This window comes from Pseudophryne corroboree, chromosome 9, assembly GCF_028390025.1.
Source record: "Pseudophryne corroboree isolate aPseCor3 chromosome 9, aPseCor3.hap2, whole genome shotgun sequence".
Taxonomy (NCBI): Eukaryota; Metazoa; Chordata; class Amphibia; order Anura; family Myobatrachidae; genus Pseudophryne; species Pseudophryne corroboree.
Genome location: NC_086452.1, coordinates 328,487,249 through 328,512,595, shown reverse-complemented (window position 1 = coordinate 328,512,595; position 25,347 = coordinate 328,487,249). Strand labels below are relative to the sequence as shown.

The 25,347-nt window shown below is 48.0% G+C and overlaps 1 protein-coding gene across 1 annotated transcript in view; it reads right to left on the bottom strand.

Annotated features, from left to right (window-relative positions):
• GCAT (glycine C-acetyltransferase) overlaps positions 1-25,347 on the bottom strand; it is a 116,064-nt gene that overhangs the window by 78,960 nt on the left and 11,757 nt on the right. The window contains exons 2-3 of the mRNA XM_063940530.1: positions 14,167-14,297; positions 11,129-11,230 (exon numbers count right to left, since the gene is read on the bottom strand). Coding sequence (XP_063796600.1) covers positions 11,129-11,230; positions 14,167-14,297 — 233 coding nt within the window. The remainder of the gene's footprint in view (positions 1-11,128; positions 11,231-14,166; positions 14,298-25,347) is intronic.

Genomic DNA, 25,347 nt, shown 5'->3' with positions numbered 1-25,347 from the left:
ACTGACCCTGAAGCAGAGGCCTTGCTTGACTTAGGGCATTGTAAATGGCCCTTAGTTCCAGGATATTTATGTGAAGAGACGTTTCCATGCTTGACCACAAGCCCTGGAAATTTCTTCCCTGTGTGACTGCTCCCCAGCCTCTCAGGCTGGCATCGGTGGTCACCAGCATCCAATCCTGAATGCCGAATCTGCGGCCCTCTAGAAGATGAGCACTCTGTAACCACCACAGGAGAGACACCCTTGTCCTTGGAGATAGGGTTATCTGCTGATGCATCTGAAGATGCGATCCGGACCATTTGTCCAGCAGATCCCACTGAAAAGTTCTTGCATGGAATCTTCCGAATGGAATCGCTTCGTAAGAAGCCACCATTTTTCCCAGGACTCTCGTGCATTGATGCACTGACACTTGGCCTGGTTTTAGGAGTTTCCTGACTAGCTCGGATAACTCCCTGGCCTTCTCCTCCGGGAGAAACACCTTTTTCTGGACAGTGTCCAGAATCATCCCCAGGAACAGTAGACGTGTTGTTGGAATCAGCTGTGATTTTGGGATATTTAGGATCCACCCGTGCTGACGTAGCACTACCTGAGATAGTGCTACTCCGACCTCTAACTGTTCCCTGGACCTTGCCCTTATCAGGAGATCGTCCAAGTAAGGGATAATTAATACGCCTTTTCTTCGAAGAAGAATCATCATTTCGGCCATTACCTTGGTAAAGACCCGTGGTGCCGTGGACAATCCAAACGGCAGCGTCTGAAACTGATAATGACAGTTTTGTACCACAAACCTGAGGTACCCTTGGTGAGAAGGGTAGATTGGGACATGGAGATAAGCATCTTTGATGTCCAGAGACACCATATAGTCCCCTTCTTCCAGGTTCGCTATCACTGCTCTGAGTGACTCCATCTTGAATTTGAACCTTTTTATGTAAGTGTTCAAGGATTTTAGATTTAAAATTGGTCTCACCGAGCAGTCCGGCTTCGGTACCACAAACAGCGTGGAATAATACCCCTTTCCCTGTTGTAGGAGGGGTACCTTGATTATCACCTGCTGGGAATACAGCTTGTGAATAGCTTCCACTACCGCCTCCCTGTCGGAGGGAGACGTTGGTAGAGCAGACTTCAGGAACCGGCGAGGGGGAGACGTCTCGAATTCCAATTTGTACCCCTGTGATACTACCTGCAGGATCCAGGGGTCCACTTGCGAGTGAGCCCACTGCGCGCTGAAAGACGGCCCCCCACCGTGCCTGAGTCCGCTTGTAAGGCCCCAGCGTCATGCTGAAGACTTGGCAGAAGCGGGGGAGGGCTTCTGCTCCTGGGAAGAGGCTGCCTGGTGCAGTCTTTTTCCCCTTCCTCTGCCCCGGGGCAGAAATGAGTGGCCTTTTGCCCGCTTGCCCTTATGGGAACGAAAGGACTGAGTTTGAAAAGACGGTGTCTTTTTCTGCTGAGAGGTGACCTGGGGTAAAAAGGTGGATTTTCCAGCCGTTGCTGTGGCCACCAGGTCAGATAGACCGACCCCAAATAACTCCTCCCCTTTATACGGCAATACTTCCATATGTCGTTTGGAATCCGCATCACCTGACCACTGTCGCGTCTATAACGCTCTTCTGGCAGAAATGGACATCGCACTCACTCTAGATGCCAGGGTGCAAATATCCCTCTGTGCATCTCGCATATATAGTAATGCATCCTTTAAATGCTCTATAGTTAATAATATACTGTCCCTATCCAGGGTATCAATATTTTCAGTCAGGGAATCCGACCAAGCCACTCCAGCACTGCACATCCAGGCTGAGGCGATTGCTGGTCGCAGTATAACACCAGTATGTGTGTATATACCTTTTAGGATATTTTCCAGCCTTCTATCAGCTGGTTCCTTAAGGGCGGCCGTATCGGGAGACGGTAACGCCACTTGTTTTGATAAGCGTGTGAGCGCCTTATCTACCTTAGGGGGTGTTTCCCAACGCGCCCTAACCTCTGGCGGGAAAGGGTATAGTGCCAATAATTTATTAGAAATCAGCAGTTTTTTATCGGGGGAAAACCACGCTTTATCACACACCTCATTTAATTCATCTGATTCAGGAAAAACTACTGGTAGTTTTTTCACACCCCACATAATACCCTTTTTTGTGGTACTTGTAGTGTCAGAAATATTCAATGCCTCCTTCATTGCCGTGATCATGTAACGTGTGGCCCTACTGGACATTACGTTTGTCTCCTCACCGTCGACACTGGATTCAGTATCCGTGTCTGGGTCAGTGTCGACCATCTGAGGTAACGGGCGTTTTAGCGCCCCCGACGGTGTCTGAGACGCCTGAACAGGCACTAATTGATTTGCCGGCTGTCTCATGTCGTCAACAGTTTTCTGCAAAGTGCTGACACTGTCACGTAATTCTTTAAATACGACCATCCAGTCAGGTGTCGACTCCCTAGGGGGTGACATCACTAACACAGGCAATTGCTCTGCTTCCACATCATTTTCCTCCTCATACATGTCGACACAATCGTACCGACACCCAGCACACACACAGGGAATGCTCTGAAAGAGGACAGGACCCCACGAGCCCTTTGGGGGAGACAGAGGGAGAGTTTGCCAGCACACACCAGAGCGCTATATATATATATATATATATATATATATATATATATATATATATATATATATATATATACACACAGGGATAACCTTATGTAAGTGTTACTCCCTTTATAGCTGCTGTTTTATATTAGCTGCCAATAGTGCCCCCCCTCTCTTGTTTTACCCTGATTCTGTAGCAGGACTGCAGGGGAGAGTCTGGGAGCCTTCCTTCCAGCGGAACTGTGAGGGAAAATGGCGCTTGTGTGCTGAGGAGATAGGCTCCGCCCCCTTCACGGCGGCCTTTTCTCCCGCTTTTTTTTTTTTAAGGAAAACTGGCAGGGGTGAAATGCATCCATATAGCCCAGGAGCTATATGTGATGTATTTCTTTAGCCATATAAGGTTTTAAACATGTTTTATTGCGTCTCAGGGCGCTCCCCCCCCAGCGCCCTGCACCCTCAGTGACCGGAGTGTGAAGTGTGCTGAGAGCAATGGCGCACAGCTGCAGTGCTGTGCGCTACCTTATCTGAAGACAGGAACGTCTTCTGCCGCCGATTTCTCCGGACCTCTTCGCTCTTCTGGCTCTGTAAGGGGGCCGGCGGCGCGGCTCCGGGACCCATCCAGGCTGAACCTGTGATCGTCCCTCTGGAGCTAATGTCCAGTAGCCAAGAAGCCCAATCCACTCTGCACGCAGGTGAGTTCGCTTCTTCTCCCCTTAGTCCCACGATCCAGTGAGCCTGTTGCCAGCAGGACTCACTGAAAATAAAAAACCTATTTAAACTTTTACTTCTAAGCAGCTCAGGAGAGCCACCTAGCATGCACCCTTCTCGTTCGGGCACAAAAATCTAACTGAGGCTTGGAGGAGGGTCATAGGGGGAGGAGCCAGTGCACACCAGCTAGTCTAAAGCTTTTACTTTTTTGTGCCCAGTCTCCTGCGGAGCCGCTATTCCCCATGGTCCTTCCGGAAGTCCCAGCATCCACTAGGACGTCAGAGAAAAAAAAAGTGTAACTTCTGAAACGTTGACATTCTACCAGCTTGTGAGCGGTCAGTTTTTTCGATACTCAGTCTCTGCGAGTGCCGTCCAGCCGGTTATTTATTTATATTTTTATTTGCAGTATGAAGGTAGCATGTATCAATGAGCAGGTGATATTGTGTGTGGCTGGAGAGGTCTGCCCACACAGAGAATAAAAAAGGGGTGTGTGCACACAGACTACAGGAGGCAAGAAAGCCAGTCCAAACCTGTGTCAGGGTGTGTTACCAGACTGTTCATGAGCTCATGTTGCTGGGAAGAAACCAGGCCAGTGAGCACTGAATGTGAATAGGCTGGGAAGCAAAGCTAAACCAAGCCATTCAGAAGCCGGGGGATTTACCTGCACAGATTGAGACTTTGTGACTCTATGGGGCAGATTTAGGACCTTTTTTTTGTTGTTGTTGTAAACTGAAATAATGTGAAAAGGGGTGATTTCACATTATTTTAGTATCAACTGAATGAATGTATTAAAAGAGCTTTTGGAGCAGTTTGTGGAAAACTGCTCTAACTACTTTAATTCTCTTTTTTTATTTAGTAGCCAGATCGCATTTCCCATACTAAATCATACTAAATACTTCATGGGAAATGTGATCTAGCCAAATTTACAAAAAAAATAAATAAAAACAAAAAATAAACATGTAAAAGAACGCCGCAGTGAGCCCTGTGATAATAACGCTATCTTCAGTATGATTAGCCATGCGTGTCCGATGGGCACACAAGCTGATCACTGTAAAGAAAAAAAAAAAAAAAAGGAAGTACAAAAACAAAATTATACTCACTTACACTCAGGGACCGAAGATTGGTGCTCTAGTGAGGGCTGCTGGTCATCACGTCCTCCTGAGCTGCTATGTGACCCCAGGTACTCACTTTACAACACCGGGGGCCACAACAGGAAGATCTGATGACCCTCAGCCCTTCTGGAGCACTGATCCCTGAGTGTAGGTAAGTATGAGTATTGGTGGGGAAGGGCGGGGGGGGGGGGGAGTTGCAGACGCATGGGTGTACCCAGCTGTGGCATATAGACAGTGACAGCAGCACATGCGCAGCACATATCCGCGAATAATACCCCCAATAAGACTGTAGGGGCAGAACCCCAGTATCCACTACGGACAAAGAGAAAAGGAATTACCGGTAGGCATCAAATTCCTATTTTTTCGCGAAAAATACCCCCAATAAGACTGTAGGGACACACGCATAAGCTCTGCCCCTGTATGCGATAATTGACACATGTAATTATCGCATTGCAGATTGGGACGATTTTATCACATCACATCTATATCATTAGATGCGGATGGTGATCAATCGGCCCCTATGAGAGTAATGTTTCATTTGCAGACTAGCTGGCCAAGGATAGTCAGGGGTGAAGAAGAAGTGAGCAATACCCTGAATGGGGACTAGGTTGTTTTGTTTCATTTATACTGAAAAGTAAGGCAATATTTCATTTATTCTTCGAAAAGCTGTGTGTGGACTCTAAGCACCTAGACACTGCACTAGTACCTACAGAGCTAATTACCCCGTATCACTACAGTGTTTTCACTTGGGAGATATACTTTTAAGATTCCTGCCAGAAGGGAAGAAGAGGGTTCCTCTACTCTAGGGGTGGGCAACATGCGGCCCGCGGGCCGCATCCGGCCCGCGGACCGATCCTGCCTGGCCCGCTGTGCCCCACCAGAGTGCAATGACAAGAGGCCCGACAGGCCGCTTGTCATTGCACTGCTCGCAGACGCTGCGCCGCTGAGGAAATCCCGGTCACGTCACATGGTCAGCTGACCGGGATTTCCTCTATCTCATGCGCTGGGCGTCACGGGGGGCGGCGCTGGGCGGGCACTGCAGAGTGGGACTCAGAGCAGAACGAAGCGGCCAGTGGGGAGCACAAGCGGAGGCCAGTGGGAAGAAGAAACGGCGGCCAGCGGGGAGATGCAGCAGCAGCGCCGATCATCACTGACAGTGGGGATCGTCACTGACAAATAGGTAAACCCCCTGGATAAAGCTAAAGCTGCCCTATAAGTTATGGGGAGGGGAGTTAAAAACGGTTGTATGGGTTTAGGGGAGTGTGTGGGGGGGGGGGGGGGGGGGGAGGGTAAGGACTGCTATATAGGTTTAGGGGAGGGTGGGGAAAGGGGGGTAGGGACTGTCTGCCGTAATGTGTAAAAACGGGGGCGCTGTCTGCCGTAATGTGTAAAAACGGGGGCGCTGTCTGCCGTAATGTGTAAAAACGGGGGCGCTGTCTGCCGTAATGTGTAAAAACGGGGGCGCTGTCTGCCGTAATGTGTAAAAACGGGGGCGCTGTCTGCCGTAATGTGTAAAAACGGGGGCGCTGTCTGCCGTAATGTGTAAAAACGGGGGCGCTGTCTGCCGTAATGTGTAAAAACGGGGGCGCTGTCTGCCGTAATGTATAAAAACGGGGGCGATGTCTGCCGTAATGTGTAAAAAGGGGATGCTGTCTGCCGTAATGTGTAAAAAGGGGATGTTGTCTGCCGTAATGTGTAAAAACGGGGGCGATGTCTGCCGTAATGTGTAAAAAGGGGATGCTGTCTGCCGTAATGTGTAAAAAGGGGATGTTGTCTGCCGTAATGTGTAAAAACGGGGGCGCTGTCTGCCGTAATGTATAAAAGCGGGGGCGCTGTCTGCCGTAATGTATAAAAGCGGGGGCGCTGTCTGCCGTAATGTATAAAAGCGGGGGCGCTGTCTGCCGTAATGTATAAAAGCGGGGGCGCTGTCTGCCGTAATGTATAAAAACGGGGGCGCTGTCTGCCGTAATTATAAAAATGGGGGTGCTGTCTGTCGTAATCTGTAAAAAGGGGACGCTGTCTGTCGTAATGTGTAAAAAGGGGGACACTGTCTGCCATAATGTGTAAAAAGGGCACGCTGTCTGCCGTAATGTGTAAAAAGGGATCTCTTTTTGAGTATTTTGTGTGTGGCCCTCGAATATTCGCTGGAAGTGTTAAGCGGCCCCCCAGCTGAAATAATTGCCCACCCCTGCTCTAGAAGGTGAGCACTCTGCAGCCACCACAGGAGAGACACCCTGGCCCTGGGGGACAGGCTTATCTTCTGATGTATTTGTAGATGGGACCCCGACCACTTGTCCAGAAGGTCCCACTGAAATGTCCTCGCATGAAACCTGCCGAAAGGGAAGGCCTCGTAGGCTGCCACCATTTTCCACAGAACTCGAGTGCATTGATGAACAGACACTCTTTTTGGTTTTAGCAGGTCTCTGACCATGTTCTGGAGGTCCTGGGCTTTTTCCATTGGGAGAAAAACCTTCTTCTGTTCCGTGTCCAGAATCATGCCTAGGAATGATAGTCGAGTCGTTGGAATCAACTGTGACTTTGGCAGATTTAGAATCCAACCGTGCTGTTGTGGCACTCTCAGGGAGAGCGATGCGCTTTTCAGCAATTGTTCTCTCGATCTCGCTTTTATCAGGAGATCGTCCAAGTACGGGATAATTGCGACTCCCTGCCTGCGCAGGAGCACCATCATCTCCGCCATCACCTTGGTGAAATTTCTCGGGCCGTGGAAAGCCCAAACGGCAACGTCTGAAACTGGTAATGACAGTCCTGTACAGCGAATCTTAGGTACTCCTGATGAGGAGGATATATGGGGACATGAAGGTATGCATCCTTTATGTCTAGTGACACCATAAAATCCCCCACTTCCAGACTGGAGATCACTGCCCGGAACGATTCCATCTTGAATTTGAACTTTTTCAAGTACAGGTTTAGGGACTTTAGATTTAAAATGGGTCTGACCGAGCAATCCGGCTTCGGGACCACGAAGAGGGTCGAATAGTACCCTTTCCCCTGTTGGACTAGGGGAACCTTGATAATCACCTGCTGTTGACACAGCTTTTGAATTGCAGCCAACACTACTGCCCTCTCTGGGGGAGAAGCTGGCAAGGCCGACTTGAAAAATCGGCGAGGGGGCACCTCTTCGAATTCCAGTTTGTAGCCTTGGGATACAATTTCCATCGCCCAAGGATCCATGTCTGACAGAACCCAGACCTGGCTGAAGAGTCGAAGACGTGCCCCCACCGGTGCGGACTCCCTCAGTGGAGCCCCAGCGTCATGCGGTGGCTTTAGTAGAAGCCGGGGAGGACTTCTGTTCCTGGGAACTAGCCGAAGCAGGCGTTCTTTTCCCTCTAGCCTTACCTCTGGTGAGGAAGGATGAGCCCCGACCTCTTCTGGACTTATGCGACCGAAAGGACTGCATCTGATATTGCGGAGTTTTCTTTTGCTGCGGGGGAACAAAAGGCAAAAAGGTAGATTTACCCGCGGTAGCTGTTGAAACCAGGTCCGCAAGACCTTCCCTGAATAAAACTTCACCCTTGTAAGGTAAAACCTCCATATGTTTCTTTGAGTCGGTATCACCCGTCCATTGGCGGGTCCACAGGGCTCGCCTAGCAGAAATCGCCATGGCGTTGGCTCTCGAACCTAGCAGCCCAACGTCTCTTTGAGCGTCTCTCATATATAAGACTGCATCTTTAATATGACCTAAAGTCAATAAAATGGTATCCCTATCTAGGGTATCAAAGTCAGCTGACAAGGTATCTGTCCAAGCTGCAACTGCGCTACATACCCATGTCGCTGCTATCGCCGGTCTGAGTAAAGCACCCGTATGCGTATAAATAATTTTATGGTAGTTTCCGGTCTGCGATCAGCAGGATCCTTGAGGGCTGCTGTGTTAGGAGACGGTAGCGCCACCTTCTTGGACTAGCGCGTTAAAGCCTTGTCTACCCTGGGCGAGGATTCCCACCGTACCCTGTCCTGTGCAGGGAAAGGATACGCCATAAGAAGCCTCTTGGGAATCTGCAGTTTTTTGTCTGGAGTTTCCCAAGCTTTTTCAAATAACTCATTCAGCTCATGAGATGGGGGAAAGGTTACCTCAGGTTTCTTTTCCTAATACATGCACACCCTCGTGTCAGGGACAGAGGGGTCATCTGTGATATGCAAAACATCTTTTATTGCAATAATCATATAATGAATACTTTTGGCCACCCTTGGGTGTAACCTTGCATCATCGTAGTCGACACTGGAGTCAGAATCCGTGTCGGTATCAGTGTCTGTTACTTGGGATAGAGAACGTTTTTGAGACCCTGAAGGGCCCTGTGACACAGTCAAAGCCATGGATGGACTCCCTGCTTTTTCCCTGGAATCTGCTTTGTCCATCCTCTTATGTAATAAGGTTACATTTGCATTTAAAATATTCCACATGTCCAACCAATCAGGTGTCGGCGTTGCCGACGGAGACACCACAATCTTCTGCTCCACCTCCTCCTTAGATGAGCCTTCCGCTTCAGACATGTCGACACACTCGTACCGACACACACACACACACACCCCCCCTCCCCCCACAGGGATATATTTATATGGAGACAGTTCCCCAATAAGAGGAGAGAGAGAGAGAGAGAGAGAGAGAGAGAGAGAGAGAGAGAGAGAGAGAGAGAGAGAGAGAGAGAGAGAGAGAATTATCTGTGTAATACACTCACTGCGCCTTACAAGTGCCCCCCCCCTCTTTTCAGCCCTGTGTCACCGTGTTCAGCAGGGGAGAGTCCAGGGAGCCAGCTTCTCTGCAGTACACTGTGGAGAAAATGGCGCTGGTTAGTGTTGCGGGACCAAGCTTCACCCCCTCCAGCGGCGGGCTTCGGTCCCGCTCAATTTTGTATAACTGGCGGGGGATCTTTATAACTACTGCCTCCACAGCCTATACAGGTTGAGTATCCCATATCCAAATATCCGAAATACGGAATATTCCGAAATACGGACTTTTTTGAGTGAGAGTGAGATAGTGAAACCTTTGTTTTCTGATGGCTCAGTGTACACAAACTTTGTTTAATACACAAAGTTATTAAAAATATTGTATTAAATGACCTTCAGGCTGTGTGTATAAGGTGTATATGAAACAAATGAATTGTGTGAATGTAGAAACCCTTTGTTTAATGCACAAAGTTATAAAAAATACTGGCTATAATGACCTTCAGGCTGTGTGTATAAGGTGTATATGAAACATAAATGCATTCTGTGCTTAGACTTAGGTCCGATCACCATGATATCTCATTATGGTAAGCAATTATTCCAAAATACGGAAAAATCCGATATCCAAAATACCTCTGGTCCCAAGCATTTTGGATAAGGGATACTCAACCTGTATATACTTATATGCCAGTCCTAGAGGTTTATATTGCTGCCCAGGGCGCCCCCCCTGCGCCCATCAGTGCCTGCTCGTGTGTGTTGTGTGTGGGAGCAATGGCGCGCAGCGTTACCGCTGCGCGCTTACCTCAGGGAAGATCTTAAGTCTTCTGCCGCCTTTGGAGTCTTCTTTCTTCTTATACTCACCCGGCTTCTATCTTCCGGCTCTGTGAGGAGGACGGCGGCGCGGCTCTGGGACGAACGGCGAGGGGAGACCTGCGTTCCGACTCCCTCTGGAGCTAATGGTGTCCAGTAGCCTAAGAAGCAAAGCCTATTAGTAAAGTAGGTCTGCTTCTCTCTCCTCAGTCCCACGATGCAGGGAGCATGTTGCCAGCAGTGCTCCCTGAAAATAAAAAAATTTAACAAAATTATTTTCTTTCAGAGAAACTCAGGAGAGCTCCCTGTAATGCACCCGGTCTCCTCTGGGCACAGGAATCAACTGAGGTCTGGAGGAGGGGCATAGAGGGAGGAGCCAGTGCACACCCATTCTAAAGTTCTTTGTAGTGCCCATGTCTCCTGCGGAGCCCGTTTATACCCCATGGTCCTTACGGAGTCCCCAGTATCCTCTAGGACGTAAGAGAAATTATCTTTGTTTTGCCGACAGCCACTTGTCTGTCCATAGAAGTCCCTGAATATGTCCTTTTATATCAATGCTTCTGCAGCCTTGGGCTGGTCCTATTCTTTATCTAATTCCATGTCTGCAGACCGCTTCCGGGCCGCCATCTTCACTGCATGAACGATACAGTCAATGCTTGTACCATCAAACCAGCTCCAGGATCCCACCAAATATCTTTACAGCTTTATTCTCAAGTGTATAATACTCAGCCTGCCTGGGGCATAGCACCATCTACATTAGGAAACCTGTGAAGTTTATACTCAAGAGTGCTCAATTTTATTTAACACCAGCTATTATGTTTGCAGTACTGCACTTACCTTGCAATGGGGATGTGGATTAAAATATCAACAAATGTAAAAGTTGACAATCAATCAATAGGCAGACACCAAATGGTCAACATGCAATAGGTCGACAGTATCAAAAGGTCAGATGAATGGTCGACAGCTGTTAAGGTCGACAGGTTCAAAAGATCAACATGTTGTGTTGACAATTTCTGTGTGGACCTTTTGAACCTTCTGACACTGTTGAACTTTTGTCCATGTCGACAATTTGGTATCGATCTATTGATTGTCTTATCAACAGGATGCTTTGCAGCACATGTACAGAGAAATCACATCGCCGGACACTAAATTACCAGATGACTACTAGTCACAGCACAGACTAACAAACACAGAACAACTAAGAGAATGTTCACACTATTGGGAATATAATGTGATGACCAACCTCAAATATTCCAGCATTGGCATCAAAACAGCTAATGTACAAGATGGCATCTTCTCTTTTATGGAACCGTGCAATCTTTTCCTCAAGACTCTTGTGTATATTCTGAGGGAAAATTGGGATAAACATGATTCTGGGGAGGGTTCTGTTAAATCAAAACATACTTTTATATCCCATTAAAGTAATATATTTAAATTAGCATTTTCTTATCTCTTGCAGAATCTGAAATTACTGTGTGTGTTCTGTAGAGATAATAGATCAGCTTACAATCTTCATCAGCTTTCTCAAGTATGTGTTGTAACATCTATTACAATTATAATATGGACAGATTACCTTCTAATAGACCAGTGCTTCTCAAACTCGGTCCTCAGGACCCCACACAGTGCATGTTTTGCAGGTAACCCAGCAAGTGCACAGGTGTATTCATTATTCACTGACACATTTTAAAAAGGTCCACAGGTGGAGCAAATTACTTCACTTGTGATTCTGTGAGGAGACCTGCAAAACATGCACTGTGTGGGGTCCTGAGGACCGAGTTTGAGAACCTGTGTAATAGACAATTAATTGAAAACAGGAATTTGATGCCATTCAAAAAAAGATAAATTCCCTGGCTACAGTGTCGGATTGGAGGCATGAAAGCCCCACCAGAGGAATGCAGTGGTAGGGGTCCATGCTTAGGGGTATAGCCTGCCACCACAGAGGCTCGGCTAACTACTAGAGAGTGCACTGGATGGATGGATGGATGTGCAGTCATATTTCTGCTTATGAAATAGACCCCCTTTGTTTGTCAGGATGTCCACTCTATTATTCATCTGTGTCACCATGTTCTTAATATATGTTACCAGGTGCCTCTACCTGCTCTTACACTGTCTACTTGTCACTGCACTGTGTCCCATCTTCCTGTCCTCCCTCTTATCCTATTGTCTTCACTGACCATACGTACTTTGACCCATTGTGCCATCTCAATGCTTCAGCTCACCTTCTGTCCACACCAACTGTTTATCTGCCACCTCCTCTGCTAACTGCCTGCTCCACTAAGTTCAATGCACAGATATGTCCTCATATCTTTTCTGCAGTCACGCCAAACATCTCCTCACGTGAGAATCTTCTAGCATCAGGCATCTCTTTGCCATAAATGCAACTAGGACGCACAAGTAGACTGTGCTTTCTAATTTGATTTCTGATACCTGTGTGTGTGATAGTTACTGAATCTGTATACGCAGTGCTACAATGTAACAGCTGCAGCTTTCTTCTAATACAAGTTCTGTTCCGTATACAGACTTATAATGAACAAGTGTCATATCAAATTAATCACCACAGTCTCCTTGTGCATCTTAGTCGCGTTGTGACAAGAAAAAGACACTTAACGTTAGCAGAGTTGCAAAGAAACTGGTGGCTCACTCGTGCCACGCATCTCACGCTGCATGGCGCATTGAGGCTAGATGTACGATTATGCATCTGTATGTTTAGCCCCTATTCTCTTATCAGCCTATCCCTATACAACAGTGGTTCTCAATGTACCCCGACAGTCCATGTTTTAAAGATATCCATGCTTAAGTACAGAAGATGTAAATTTGTACCTCAGTCAGTTTGATTATACACGATCTGCGCACAAAGCATGGACATTTTAAAACCTGGATAGAGTTTGAGAACCAGAGCTATAGAATATAAATTCTCACAGGCAGGGTCCTCCACCATATGTCTTAAACTGACACAATCTGACTATCTGGTACTGTATTGTCAACTGTAATATCTGACTAAAGTTCTTCTGAAATGACAAGGCACAGAACCGTATATAATCACCACTGCACACTGAAGAAGTCAGCATGTTCTCTTCCTTCACAAACTCATTATGGAGCTCAACTGAGACCACTGGAGAGCCATGATCTTCTAGGATTACTAAGAGTGGTCTGCGACAGCAGGAGAGTTCTGACCGATTGCAAGATGCTTTTGGGGAGGTAGCACTGTCCAGAACCACTGTGTGCGAGTGGTTTGCAGAATTTTTGGTAAAGGAGACAGTCCCTGGAAGACTTTCAGTGCTGCGGATGACCTGTGTCCACCTTCACCAAGTACAGCGTTGCTGCTGTCAGGACCATAGTTGAGGCCCAGATAGAGAAGATGATAGGCTTCTCATCAGGATCCTACTGATTGATACTCCATGAAAAATTAGGCCTAAGCAAGGTTTCTGCACACTGGGTGCCCCATCAGCTGACTTGGGAGTAGAAGGAGGCTCAGCTGACTTTGTGCCACAATATGCTTGCCAGGTTTGATTGTGCTTGCTCAAACCCAGTCTGGGAGATCATCAGTGGCGATAAATCCTGGGTCTATAGTTTCGACTCGGAGACCAAACAACAGTTGTCAGACGCGAGTGCGGCATGGCTAAGCAGCAGATAGTGTTTTTTTTGTGGCCAAGACTGGTCATGTAGCTACCGTACCACTCGTGCAGCAGCGCAGTGTCACTGGTGACTGGTACGCCAAGCAGTGCTTGCCGCAAGTGCTGGAAGCCATTTCCCGTGGATTTACTGGCCCATGAATGCATCCAGGAGCTTGGTCATACAGTCCAGACCTGGCTCCCTGTGACTTCTTCATGTTCCCACAAATCAAACACAAGATGCGTGGGATTTGTTTTGAGTCAGCAGAAGCTGCAGTGGTGACCTTCATCAAGCATGTAGAAGACATACATTACCTGCTTTGGACTGGTACAGCTGCTACACCAATGGTTTGAGCACATGCAACTTTGCACTGATTGCTTTGTCAAATACTTTAAAAAAATGTAACATTCATCTTGTTTGTAAATAAAACACTTTTGTGCATCCAGAAACTTACAGCACACCCCTTGTTTTAACTGAACACCAGTGAGAAAAGTCATATCATCGCTATTGGCAACCATCCATGCATGGGTTATTTCTACAGTAATCCTTGTAACCCATTCATGATATTGCGATTGGAAACAGACCAATGCCAACCATGCTCTGCAGTAACCCTTGTTGCAAAATGCAACAAATCAGTAAGACCTCCTTGTTGTTTCTCAGAGTACTCACCTGTGTTCCACAGATAAACCTTACAGAGCTCAATCCTGCCCCAAATTCTTCCAGTGTCTTATGTCCAGCACGAATGACATCTGGGTGGCTAGACAGGCCAAGGTAGTTATTGGCACAAAAATTTAAGATTCCTTTAAAAAAAATGAAAAAAATTAAAATAAATATACAGTAGGAGCAAATAAAACAGTCATTCAATATCACAGCCATCATCATATATGTCAAAGGAATTAGGAACCCAATCATAGATATACAGTATACACCAGTATATTTAAATGTGTTTTAGTAATATATAGTGCATGTATTTTAAGTGCTATACCAGCATCGTATATGTGGTCATAAAAGTAAAATCTGTGATGCACTGCAAAGGCAATAAATAACTGATTGCAGAAAGAGAACATCAGATAGCAAAAGAAAAACAACTAATAGGGCACAAGTTAGAACACATAATAAAACTGTGTATGCTTCTGTAATTATATATATATATATTTTTTTTTTTTTCTCTAACGTCCTAGAGGATGCTGGGACTCCGTAAGGACCATGGGGATAGACTGGCTCCGCAGGAGACATGGGCACTTTAAGAAAGACTTTAGGCTCTGGGTGTGCACTGGCTCCTCTCTCTATGCCCCTCCTCCAGACCTCAGTTTGATACTGTGCCCAGAGGAGATGGGTGCTCTCCTGAGTTTCCTGTAAGAAAGTATTTTGGTTAGGTTTTTTATTTTCAGGGAGCCTGCTGGCAACAGACTCCCTGCATCGTGGGACTGAGGAGAGAGAAACAGCCCTACTTCTCCGAGTTTCAAGGTCCTGTTTCTTAGGCTACTGGACACCATTAGCTTCAGAGGGATTGGTACGCAGGTTTCATCCTCGCCGTCCGTCCCAGAGCCATGCCACCGTCCTCCTCGCAGAGCCAGAAGATAGAAGCCGGGTGAGTATGAGAAGAAAGAAGACTTCAGAGGCGGCAGAAGACGTCTGATCTTTATAGAGGTAACGCACAGCGGTGAAGCTGTGCGCCATTGCTCCCATTCACCTCACACACTCCGGTCACTGCAAGGGTGCAGGGCACAGGGGGGGCGCCCTGGGCAGCAGTATAAACCTCTCCTATGGCAAAAGCATAATATATATATATACACACATACATACACACATATATACACACATATACACACACACACACACACACACACACACACACACACACGTACAGCTGGGCACTGTACATGTATATAAAGAGCCCCCGACATGTTTTGATAGATTTTGAGCGGGACAGAAGCCCGCCGCCGAGGGGTGGCGGGGCTTCTTCCTCAGCACTCACCAGCGCCATTTTCTCCACAGCACAGTGCTGAGAGGAAGCTCCCCGGACTCTCCCCTGCTTACTGACGGTGACAGTGGGTTTTTCAAGAGAGGGGGGGGGGGGCACATAATTGGCGTGTATAAAGTTATAACAGCGCTACTGGGTAAAATATTCTGTGTTTTTTCCTGGGTCATATAGCGCTGGGGTGTGTGCTGGCATACTCTCTCTGTGTCTCTCCAAAGGGCCTGGTGGGGAACCTGTCTTCAGAAAAGAGCTTCCTTGTGTGTGTGGGGTGTGTCGACATGTATGAGGTTGAAGGCTCACCTAAGGGAGGAGGGGGGAGTGTATGAATGCAAGGTCTCCGTCGGCAGCGCCGACACCTGACTGGATGGATATGTGGAATGTCTTAAGTGCTAATGTGAATTTATTGCACAAAAGATTAGACAAAGCTGAGGCTAGGGAACAGTCAGGAAGTCAAACCATGCCTGTCCCAATGTCGCTGAGTCCTTTGGGGTCTCAGAAGCGCACACTATCCCAAATAGTTGACACAGATACCGACACGGATTCAGACTCCAGTGTCGACTACGATGATGCAAAATTACAGCCAAAAGAGGCTAAGGGTATTCGATATATGATTATTGCAATAAAAGAGGTTTTGAATATCACAGAGGAACCCCCCTGTCCCTGACACGAAGGTACACATGTATAAAAAGAAAAAGCCTGAGGTCACCTTTCCATCCTCGTATGAGCTGAATGAATTATGCGAAAAGGCTTGGGAAACCCCAGACAAGAGACTGCAGGTTCCCAAAAGGATTCTTATGGCGTATCCTTTCCCGCAAAAGGATAGGATACGATGGGAATCCTCTCCTAAGGTGGACAAGGCATTGACACGCTTATCAAAAAAGATAGCGCTGCCATCCCAAGATACGGCTACCATCAAGGATGCTGCTGATCGCAAGCAGGAGGTTACCATGAAGTCCATTTACACACATTCTGGTACAATACTTAGACCGGCAATGGCGTCGGCCTGGGTTTGTAGTGCTGTGGCTGCATGGACTGATTCCTTATCAGCAGAGATTGAGACCCTAGATAAGGATACAATTTTAAGTACCATAGGGCATATAAAAGATGCTGTAATATATATGAGGGATGCTCAAAGAGATGTTTGTTTACCAAGTTCCAGAATAAACGCTATGTCTGTTTCCGCTAGGCGAGTCTTATGGACCCGACAGTGGACGGGGGATGCCGACTCGAAGAGGCATATGGGAGTTTTTGCCTTACAAAGGTGAGGAGTTATTTGGAGAAGGCCTCTCGGACCTCATTTCCACAGCTACGGCAGGTAAATCGAATTTCTTGCCTTATGTTCCCTCACAGCCTAAGAAAGCGCCTCATTATCAAATGCAGTCCTTTCGTTCGAATAAAAGCAAGAAAGTACGTGGATCGTCCTTTCTTGCCAAAGGTAAGGGCAGAGGAAAAAAGCTGCACACAGCTAGTTCCCAGGAACAGAAGTCCTCCCCGGCCTCTGCAAAATTCACCGCATGACGCTGGGGCTCCCCTGAGGGAGTCCGCTCCAGTGGGGGCACGTCTTCGACTTTTCAGCCACATCTGGGTTCTCTCACAGGTGGATCCCTGGGCAATAGAAATTGTTTCTATGGGATACAAGATGGAATTCGAAGAGGTCCCCCCTCGCCGGTTTTTCAAATCGGCTCGGTCAGCTTCTCCCTCAGAGAGGGAGTTAGTGTTAAATGCAATTCAAAAATTGTATCTTCAACAGGTGGTGGTCAAGGTTCCCCTACTGCAACAGGGGAGGGGATATTACTCAACCCTGTTTGTGGTCCCGAAACCGGACGGTTCGGTCAGACCCATTTTGAATTTAAAATCCCTGAACCTATACTTGAAAAGGTTCAAGTTCAAGATGGAATCGCCAGCCTGGAAGGGGGGGATTTTATTGTTTCCCTAGACATAAAGGATGCGTACCTTCATGTTCCAATATTTCCACCTCATCAGGCGTTCCTGAGATTTGCTGTACGGGATTGTCATTACCAATTTCGGACGTTGCCGTTTGGGCTTTCCACGGCCCCGAGGATTTTCACCAAGGTACTGGCGGAAATTATGGTGCTCCTGCGCAAGCGAGGTGTCACAATTATCCCATACTTGGACGACCTCCTCATAAAAGCGAGATCTCGGGAGAAGTTACTGGACAGCGTGTCACTTTCATTGAAAGTGTTACAGCAACACGGCTGGATTCTCAATATCCCGAAGTCGCAGCTGGTTCCTACGACGCGTCTGACCTTCTTGGGCTTGATTCTGGACACAGACCAGAAAAGGGTTTTTCTTCCGACGGAAAAAGCTCAGGAACTCATGACTCTGGTCAGGAACCTATTGAAGCCAAAACAGGTGTCAGTGCATCACTGCTCTCGAGTCCTGGGGAAAATGGTGGCATCATACGAAGCCATTCCCTTCGGCAGGTTCCATACGAGAACCTTTCAATGGGACCTGCTGGACAAGTGGTCCAGGTCACATCTACATATGCATCGGTGGATCACCATGTCCCCCAGAGCCAGGGTATCGCTCCTGTGGTGGCTGCAGAGTGCTCACCTCCTAGAGGGCCGCAGGTTCGGCATTCAGGACTGGATCCTGGTGACCACGGACGCAAGCCTCCGAGGTTGGGGAGCAGACACAGGGAAGAAATTTCCAAGGTCTTTGGTCAAGTCTAGAGACTTGTCTCCACATCAACGTCCTGGAGTTGAGGGCCATATACAACGCCCTACGTCAAGCGGAGGCATTACTTTGCGACAAACCAGTTCTTATTCAGTCAGACAATGTCACCGCAGTGGCTCATGTAAACCGCCAAGGCGGCACAAGGAGCAGGGTGGCAATGGCGAAAGCCACCAGGATTCTTCGCTGGGCGGAGAATCATGTCAGCGCACTGTCAGCAGTGTTCATTCCGGGAGTGGACAATTGGGAAGCAGACTTCCTCAGCAGACACGATCTGCATCCGGAGAGTGGGGGCTTCATCAGGAAGTCTTCGAGCAGATTGCAAGTCGGTGGGGACTGCCCCAAATAGACTTGATGGCGTCCCGTCTCAACAAAAAGCTAAAAAAGTATTGCGCCAGGTCAAGAGATCCTCAGGCGGTAGCTGTGGACGCCCTGGTGACACCGTGGGTGTACCGGTCGGTCTATGTATTTCCTACTCTTCCTCTCATACCCAAGGTGTTGAGAATAATAAGACAAAGAGGAGTGAGAACAATCCTCATTCGTGGCCTCTTCCTCTAATACAGGACCTGCTGCAACAGGGGCCCCGTCTGTTCCAGGACTTACCGCGGCTGCGTTTGACGGCATGGCGGTTGAACGCCGGATCCTAGCGAAAAAAGGTATTCCGGATATGGTCATTCCTACACTAATAAAGGCTAGGAAGGACGTGACATCAAAACATTATCACCGAATATGGCGAAAATATGTTTTTTGGTGTGAGGCCAGGAATGCTCCTACGGAAGAATTCCAGCTGGGCCGTCTCCTTCACTTCCTACAAACTGGAGTGAATTTGGGCCTAAAATTAGGCTCCATTAAGGTTCAGATTTCGGCCCTATCCATTTTCTTTCAGAAGGAATTGGCCTCTCTTCCTGAAGTACAGACGTTTGTGAAGGGAGTACTGCATATTCAGCCTCCTTTTGTACCTCCGGTGGCGCCTTGGGACCTTAACGTGGTGTTAAGTTTCCTTAAGTCACATTGGTTTGAACCACTCAAAACGGTGGAGTTAAAATATCTCACTCGGAAGGTGGTCATGTTGTTAGCCTTAGCTTCGGCTAGGCGAGTTTCGGAATTAGCGGCTTTATCACATAAAAGCTCCTATCTGGTTTTTCATATGGATAGGGCGGAATTGCGGACTCGTCCTCAATTCATACCTAAAGTGGACTCATCCTTTCATATGAACCAGCCTATTGTCGTGCCTGTGGCTACACGTGACTTGGAAGATTCCGAGTCCCTTGATGTGGTCAGGGCTTTGAAGATTTACATGGCCAGAACGGCTAGGATCAGAAAAACAGAGGCACTGTTTGTCCTGTATGCAGCCAACAAGGTTGGCGGCCCTGCTTCAAAGCAGACTATTGCTCGCTGGATCTGTAACACGATTCAGCAGGCGCATTCTACGGCAGGATTGCAGTTACCAAAATCGGTTAAGGCCCATTCCACTAGGAAGGTGGGCTCTTCTTGGGCGGCTGCCCGAGGGGTCTCGGCACTACAGCTGTGCCGAGCTGCTACTTGGTCGGGGTCAAACACCTTTGCAAAGTTCTATAAGTTTGATACCCTGGCTGAGGAGGACCTCCTGTTTGCTCAATCGGTGCTGCAGAGTCATCCGCACTCTCCCGCCCGTTTGGGAGCTTTGGTATAATCCCCATGGTCCTTACGGAGTCCCAGCATCCTCTAGGACGTTAGAGAAAATAAGATATTAAACCTACCGGTAAATCTTTTTCTCGTAGTCCGTAGAGGATGCTGGGCGCCCGTCCCAAGTGCGGACTACTTCTGCAAGGCTTGTATATAGTTATTGCGTACATAAGGGTTATGTTATAGTTTCATCGGTGGTGGACCGAGGCTATGTTGGTTTTTCATACTGTTAACTAGATAGTATATCACAAGTTATATGGTGAGATTGGTGTGGCTGGTATGAATCTTGCCCTTGGATTACCTAAAATCCTTTCCTTGTACTGTCCGTCTACTCTGGGCACAGTTTCTCTAACTGAGGTCTGGAGGAGGGGCATAGAGGGAGGAGCCAGTGCACACCCAGAGCCTAAAGTCTTTCTTAAAGTGCCCATGTCTCCTGCGGAGCCAGTCTATCCCCATGGTCCTTACGGAGTCCCAGCATCCTCTACGGACTACGAGAAAAAGATTTACCGGTAAGTTTAAAATCATTATATATATATATATTAGTGATGAGCGGGTTCGGTTTCCGAGAAACCGAACCCACCCGAGCTTTACCTTTTTTTTTTTTTTTACACGGGTCCGAGCAGACTCGGATCCTCCCGCCTTGCTCGGCTAACATGAGCGCGCCCGAACGTCATCATCCCGCTGTCGGATTCTCGCGAGATTCGGATTCTATATAAGCAGCCGAGGGTCGCCGCCATTTTCACACGTGCATTGAGATTGATAGGGAGAGGACGTGGCTGGCGCCCTCTCCGTTTATAATTGTAGAAGAGACAGTTGATTGCTTGTTTTATTACTAATTGTGGGGAGGATTGGGGAGCAGCTGTTAGGACTCGGAGTAGAGTGCAGAGTTTTGCTGATAGTGACCACCAGTTTTTTTTAATCCGTTCTCTGCCTGAAAAAAACGCTCCATACCATATCTGTGCTCAGTGTGCTGCATGATATATCGGTGCTGAGTGCTCACACTGCTTAATTGTGGGGACTGGGGAGCAGCTATAGCAGGAGTACAGTGCACAGTTTTGCTGACAGTGACCACCAGTATACGTTTGTCTGCCTGAAAAACACTCCTGTGGTGTCTTTTTTTTATACTAGTTTAGCAGTCTGCTGACAGTGTCCACCAGGTCCATTATACTGTATATAGCAGTACGGTAGGCCACTGCTGTACCTACCTCTGTGTCGTCAGTCACTCGTCATCCATTAATAATAATAAGTATACTATCCATCCATCTACATTGTATACCTGTGGTGGCTTTTTTTCTTTATACTAGTTTAGCAGTTTGCTGACAGTGTCCACCAGGTCCATTATACTGTATATAGCAGTACGGTAGGGCCACTGCTGTACCTACCTCTGTGTCGTCACTCGTCATCCATAAGTATACTATCCATCCATCTACATTGTATACCTGTGGTGGCTTTTTTTCTTTATACTAGTAGTACTAGTTTAGCAGTCTGCTGACAGTGTCCACCAGGTCCATTATACTGTATATAGCAGTACGGTAGGCCACTGCTGTACCTACCTCTGTGTCGTCACTCGTCGTCCATAAGTATACTATCCATCCATCTACATTGTATACCTGTGGTGCCTTTTAGTTGTGCGCATTAAAATATGGAGAACAAAAATGTGGAGGAGGTTAAAAAAAATAAGATTTTACTCACCGGTAAATCTATTTCTCGTAGTCCGTAGTGGATGCTGGGAACTCCGTAAGGACCATGGGGAATAGCGGCTCCGCAGGAGACTGGGCACAACTAAAGAAAGCTTTAGGACTACCTGGTTTGCACTGGCTCCTCCCACTATGACCCTCCTCCAGACCTCAGTTAGGATACTGTGCCCGGAAGAGCTGACACAATAAGGAAGGATTTTGAATCCCGGGTAAGACTCATACCAGCCACACCAATCACACCGTATAACTCGTGATATTATACCCAGTTAACAGTATGAAATATAACTGAGCCTCACTAACAGATGGCTCATAACAATAACCCTTTAGTTAGGCAATAACTATATACAAGTATTGTAGACAATCCGCACTTGGGATGGGCGCCCAGCATCCACTACGGACTACGAGAAATAGATTTACCGGTGAGTAAAATCTTATTTTCTCTGACGTCCTAGTGGATGCTGGGGACTCCGTAAGGACCATGGGGATTATACCAAAGCTCCCAAACGGGCGGGAGAGTGCGGATGACTCTGCAGCACCGAATGAGCAAACTCAAGGTCCTCCTCAGCCAGGGTATCAAACTTGCAGACTTTTTCAAAATTGTTTGAACCCGACCAAGTAACAGCTCGGCAAAGTTGTAAAGCCGAGACCCCTCGGGCAGCCGCCCAAGAAGAGCCCATTTTCCTTGTGGAATGGGCTTTTACAGATTTAGGGTGCGGCAGTCCAGCCGCAGAATGTGCAAGTTGAATCGTGCTACAGATCCAGCGAGCAATAGTCTGCTTAGAAGCAGGAGCACCCAGTTTGTTGGGTGCATACAGGATAAATAGCGAGTCAGTTTTCCTGACTCCAGCCGTCCTGGAAACATCTATTTTCAGGGCCCTGACTACGTCCAGTAACTTGGAGTCCTCCAAGTCCCACACAGCCGCAGGCACCACAATAGGTTGGTTCACATGAAAAGCTGATACCACCTTAGGAAGGAATTGGGAACGAGTCCTCAATTCCGCCCTATCCATATGAAAATCAGATAAGGGCTTTTGCATGACAAAACCGCCAATTCTGATACACGCCTGGCCGACGCCAAGGCCAACCGCATGACCACTTTCCACGTGAGGTATTTTAGCTCTACGGATTTAAGTAGCTCAACCCAATGCGACTTCAGGAAATCCAACACCACGTTGAGATCCGACGGTGCCACTAGAGGCACAACCGGGGCTGAATATGCAGCACTCCCTTAACAAAAGTCTGAACTTCAGGCAGTGAAGCCAGTTCTTTTTGGAAGAAAATGTACAGAGCCGAAATCTGGACCTTAACGTAACCCAATTTTAGGCCCGTAGTCACTCCTGACTGTAGGAAGTGCAGAAATCGACCCAGTTGAAATTCCTCCGTTGGGGCCTTCCTGGCCTCACACCAAGCAACATATTTTTGCCATATGCGGTGATAATATTTTGCGATCACATCTTTCCTAGCCTTAATCAGCATAGGAATGACGTCCTCCGGAATGCCTTTTTCCTTTAGGATCCGGTGTTCAACCGCCATGCCGTCAAACACAGCCGTGGTAAGTCTTGGAACAGGCAGGGCCCCTGCTGCAGCAGGTCCTGTCTGAGCGGCAGAGGCCATGGGTCCTCCGAGATCATTTCTTGAAGTTCTGGGTACCAAGCTCTTCTTGGCCAATCCGGAACCACGAGTATAGTTCTTACTCCTCTCCTTCTTTGCCTCTCATACCCAAGGTATTGAGAATACTAAGGAAGGAACACATACACCGACTGGTACACCCACGGTGTTACCAGAGCGTCCACAGCTATCGCCTGAGGGTCCCTTGACCTGGCGCAATATCTTTTTAGCTGTTTGTTGAGGCGTGACGCCATCACGTCACCTGTGGCCTTTCTCAACGGTGTACAATCATTTTGAAGACTTCTGGATGAAGTCCCCACTCTCCCGGGTGGAGGTCGTGCCTGCTGAGAAAGTCTTCTTCCCAGTTGTCCACTCCGGGAATGAACACTGCTGACAGTGCTAACACATGATTTTCCGCCCATCGGAAAATCCTTGTGGCTTCTGCCATCACCATCCTGCTTCTTGTGCCGCCCTGCTGGTTTACATGGGCGACCGCCGTGATGTTGTCTGACTGGATCAGCACCGGCTGGTCTTGAAGCAGGGGTCTAGCCTGACTTAGGGCATTGTGAATGGCCCTTAGTCCCAGAATATTTATGTGTAGGGAAGTCTCCTGACTTGACCATAGTCCTTGGAAGTTTCTTCCCTGTGTGACTGCCCCCCAGCCTCGAAGGCTGGCATCCGTGGTCACCAGGACCCAGTCCTGTATGCCGAATCTGCGGCCCTCTAGAAGATGAGCACTCAGCAGCCACCACAACAGCGACACCCAGGCCCTTGGAGACAGGGTTATCAGCCGATGCATCTGAAGATGCGACCCGGACCTCTTGTCCAACAGATCCCACTGGAAGATCCTTGCCTGGAACCTGCCGAATGGAATTTCTTCGTAAGAAGCTACCATCTTTCCCAGGTCTCGCGTGCATTGATGCACCAACACCTGTATTTGTATTAGGAGGTCTCTGACTAGAGATGACAACTCCTTGGCCTTCTCCTCCGGGAGAAACCTTTTTCTTGTTTTTGTGTCCAGAACCATACCCAGGAACAGTAGACGCGTCGTAGGAACCAGCTGCGACTTTGGACTAATTCAGAATCCAGCCGTGCTGTTGTAGCACTTCCCGAGATAGTGCTACTCCGACGAACAACTGCTCCCTGGACCTCGCCTTTATAAGGAGATCGTCCAAGTACGGGATAATTCTAACTCACTTTTTTCGAAGGAGTATCATCATTTCGGCCATTACCTTGGTAAATACCCTCGGTGCCGGGGACAGACCAACGGCAACGTCTGGAATTGGTAATGACAGTTCTGTACCACAATTTTGAGGTACTCCTGGTGAGGAGGATAAATGGGGACATGCAGGTAAGCATCCTTGATGTCCAGTGATACCATGTAATCCCCTTCGTCCAGGCTTGCAATAACCGCCCTGAGCGATTCCATTTTGAACTTGAACCTTCGTATATAAGTGTTCAAGGATTTCAATTTTAGAATGGGTCTCACCGAACCGCCTGGTTTCGGTACCACAACATTGTGGAATAGTAACCCCGGCCTTGTTGAAGGAGGGGTACCTTGATTATCACCTGCTGGAAGTACAGCTTGTGAATTGCCGCCAGTACTACCTCTAATCGAGGGCAGCAGGCAAGGCTGATTTGAGGTAACGGCGAGGGGGGAGTCGCCTCGAACTCCAGCTTGTATCCCTGTGATACTACTTGCAGAACCCAGGGATCCACCCGTGAGCGAGCCCACTGGTCGCTGAAGTTCCCGAGACGCGCCCCCACCGCACCTGGCTCCACCTGTGGAGCCCCAGCGTCATGCGGTGGACTCAGAGGAAGCGGGGGAAGATTTTTGATCCTGGGAACTGCCTGTCTGGTGCAGCTTTTTCCCTCTTCCCTTGTCTCTGTGCAGAAAGGAAGCGCCTTTGACCCGCTTGCTTTTCTGAAGCCGAAAGGACTGTACCTTATAATACGGTGCTTTCTTAGGCTATGAGGAAACTTGAGGTAAATTTTTTCCTTCCCAGCTGTTGCTGTGGATACGAGGTCCCAGTGACCATCCCCAAACAATTCCTCACCCTTATAAGGCAGAATCTTCATGTGCCTTCTAAAGTCAGCATCGCCTGTCCACTGCCGGGTCCCTAATACCCTCCTAGCAGAATGGACATTGCATTAATTTTGGATGCCAGTCGGCAAATATCCCTCTGTGCATCCCTCATATATAAG